Here is a 3,114-nt window from a genome sequence, read left to right as displayed (position 1 = left end):
CTGCTTCCCGAGGTGATGCCCAGCCACACGGAGACAGGGACTGACAAGCACCCCACCTCTCCGCCCGATAAGTCAGCCAACCGTTCTGGGTCACAGTTTTGCTGAAGCCGGGTCACGGCCAGAGTTCCTACCCGTGACTGCTCGGCATCTGCTCGTAGAGCTTGCGCTGCATCGTTTTCAGGATTTTATCTTCCCCTCAGGTTAAATATTTCATAAAATCACAGAATAACTGACAGCTGAACGTGCAGGTTATGACGCATGGGTTTCAAGAAGATCTTATTTTTCCGCTCAGGTCAAATATTTCATAGGCTCACGGAAGAGTTGGGCACGTTTGCAGCAACCCCGTCTGCGAACAAGTCCCCAGCCCCAGATAAGTGCAAGAAACGCTGCGGGTGACACCGGCCAGCCCCTGCCATGTCCGGCCATGAGCCACCCGACGGGTAGGAGACCCCCACCAAGCTCCCCTGCTGCCAGCAAGCCCGCGCCAAGAAACACACGGTAATCTCCAGGGAGGACAAAAGGGCAGGATGGCTCACGCAGCGTGACGGCTGCGATGCTGCCGGCTCCCCAGCACTACCGGCAGCGGCGGGCGATGCAAGTGTAATGTGCGATGTGCAATGTAGCGCGGTGCTCTCCAGGGCTGGAGTGGTTTTCCAGGACTGAGCTCCGCGGATTGGTCCGGAGCACCCGGCTCTCCTCCCTCCTTGCCCTCCCTCCTTCAGCACCCTCAACCCACGGAGATTGGACAGCCTGGTGCCACATGGCAGAGAGGAACCAGGATAAAAGATGAGCTGGACTTGGGGACGGTAGCATCTGCGGCAGAACAGCCGGGAGAAGTTTGCAGGGAGGTGGCACCCAACTTGCCTGGCTGCGCTGAGCTGGTGCAGGGGAGGACAGACAGACGGACGGACGGACGCTGGGGCTGCGGCCACCCAGGGACACCCGTGAGTGCCAGCTGCGGAGCATCCCGTCCCCTCTGCACCAGCCATGTCCCTGGTGGTGAAGGAGAAGAACCACGTGCGGTTGGTCTTCTTGGGCGCTGCCGGCGTGGGCAAGACAGCCCTCATCCGTCGCTTCCTGATGGACACCTTCGAGCCCAAGCACCGGCGCACGGTGGAGGAGCTGCACAGCAAGGAGTACGAGGTGAGCGGGGCCACGGTCAAGGTGGAAATCCTGGACACCAGTGGCAGCTACTCCTTCCCGGCCATGCGGAAGCTCTCGATCCAGAACAGCGATGCCTTCGCCCTGGTCTACGCCGTAGATGACGCCGAGTCCTTCGAGAGCGTCAAGAGCTTGCGGGAGGAGATCCTGGAGGTGAAGGAAGACAAGTTCCCTCCCATCGTGGTGGTCGGCAACAAGGCAGAGAGCGGCGGCGAGCGGCAGGTGCCGGCGGAGGATGCCCTGTCGCTGGTGGAGCTGGACTGGAACAGCCGCTTCGTGGAGACGTCGGCCAAGGACAACGAGAACGTCCTGGAGGTCTTCAGGGAGCTGCTGCAGCAAGCCAACCTCCCCAGCCGGCTCAGCCCGGCGCTCTGCAAGAGGAGGGAGACGTTGCCCACGGAGCAGGCGCCGAGGCCTCCCATGAACAAGACCAACAGCTGCTCGGTGTGCTGAGCCGGCTGCCCGGGGCTGGGAGGACGGCGCCGGCAGCAGCGGCACCGGCTGGAAACTCAGGTGGGCTGGGTGGGGAGAGGCGCTGCCTTGGCCAAAACCAACCCTGCTGCCTCCCACCCCTTTCCTCCTCTTTCCCACCCAGCCCGCCGGGAACCGGTGAGAGTTGGAGATGACAAGGAGGAGGGACTTGGGACTTGGAAGGGATGCTGGTTGCTGGAAGGGCACGGGGAGAGGGCGAGTTCCCAGAAAGGCAGGAGGCGTTCCTGGGAAACCGCTGTCGGTCAGCCAGCACGTCGCATCCGTGCCGTGGTGAGCTTGCAGGCAGGCGGGCAGGCGGCTCCTCGCGTACTAGGAAAGGCGGACAAACAACAGGTCTTTGGCTGCATGCATCAGAAGGCAGATGCGGGCATCTGTGCAGCTGCATCGCACCCACCGGTGCCGCTCTCCCGGGTCTCATGTGGGTCCTGTGTCACCTCGCCCCAAGCACTTACACGTACAACCTCCTGGCGCGGCTACAGTTACAACAACTGATCCAGTGTCCAAAGTTGTTTTGGTTTTGCACCTTGGCGTAGAGCATGCAATAGGGAAGTCTATGCAGTTCTTTGGGTTTCTCTTTTCTCTTTTTGATTATTTTTTTTTTAAGCATACCCAATAAACACGTTGTTGCAAAATGGAGCTGGAAAAGGTCTGGGTTTCTTTCTCCTGTACTTCAAATGCTGTAGTGCCTGGTATCAGTGTTTTATGCCCGGACCCCTTATCACTGCATTTGCTTTCCCTCCTCCATGCTCCATCCTTATCTGGAGCGTCCTAGCACTGGGGGAGCCTTCCCAGCTCTCCAGCCTCCCCTGGCAGTGTCAGGATATTTGGTGTTACAATTTTCCTGACAATTTAACCACTAAAGTTTCTACCAAGCATGAGTAACTAAAAATAAAACAGCTCTTCTCATGTCCAAGTACAGAAAAGAACAACAGCCGTTAAAAGACAGCTGATCCGCTGAAATAAAAACCATAACACATTAAAAGGAGATAATAAAAGGAGTGGGAGAAGAGCACAGAAGGGCAGTATTTACTGTGCTTTAGCATGCACCACAGTGATATACTCTCCCCTCGCACAGCCCATCCTTGCCGTAATGAGCGTTTAGCCTGCTCAGCAGCCGCACAAACACAATAAATAAAGATCTTAAAGCTTGGTGGATTAAAGAGTCATCCACCCTGGTCCAGACCCAAGGCAGCCGGGCAGTTTGGGGTCCCCCAGCTTTCAGAAGCTCAGCCCTACAGTATGGCGTGCCTCTGCCTAGCCTGGCCGGGCAGGCTGATGCAGGATCGCACCCAGTGATCCCAGCCCCTTCCCGACCCGGGGAAGAGGAGGGGAAGGTGCTGGCAGGGAGAGCCCAGCCTCCCCGTGGGCACCCCTCGCCGGGGCATCATGCTGCCACGTCCCCCGCAGGCACTGGTGCAATGACAGCGACCTCCGGGCGGGCAAAATCCTCCTCCTGGAGCC

General features: G+C 58.6%; 1 protein-coding gene across 1 annotated transcript; it reads left to right on the top strand.

The window, feature by feature from the left end:
* The first annotated feature begins 832 nt into the window (after window positions 1–832).
* On the top strand, window positions 833–2,284 carry LOC142038494 (GTP-binding protein Rhes-like). Its single transcript, XM_075043950.1, has one exon. The coding sequence runs from the start codon at window positions 988–990 to the stop codon at window positions 1,612–1,614; it is 627 nt and encodes a 208-aa protein (XP_074900051.1). The 5' UTR covers window positions 833–987; the 3' UTR covers window positions 1,615–2,284.
* The last annotated feature ends 830 nt before the right edge of the window (window positions 2,285–3,114 follow it).

Source organism: Buteo buteo, chromosome 13 (assembly GCF_964188355.1).
Source record: "Buteo buteo chromosome 13, bButBut1.hap1.1, whole genome shotgun sequence".
Taxonomy (NCBI): domain Eukaryota; kingdom Metazoa; phylum Chordata; class Aves; order Accipitriformes; family Accipitridae; genus Buteo; species Buteo buteo.
The sequence above is the reverse complement of the archived record's forward strand: the minus strand, read 5'-3'. Positions and strand labels throughout refer to the sequence as shown.

What these genes read in the sequence shown, in the direction of transcription:
- LOC142038494 (XM_075043950.1), top strand. Translation starts at nt 988, where the DNA reads ATGTCCCTGGTGGTGAAGGAGAAGAACCACGTGCGGTTGGTCTTCTTG.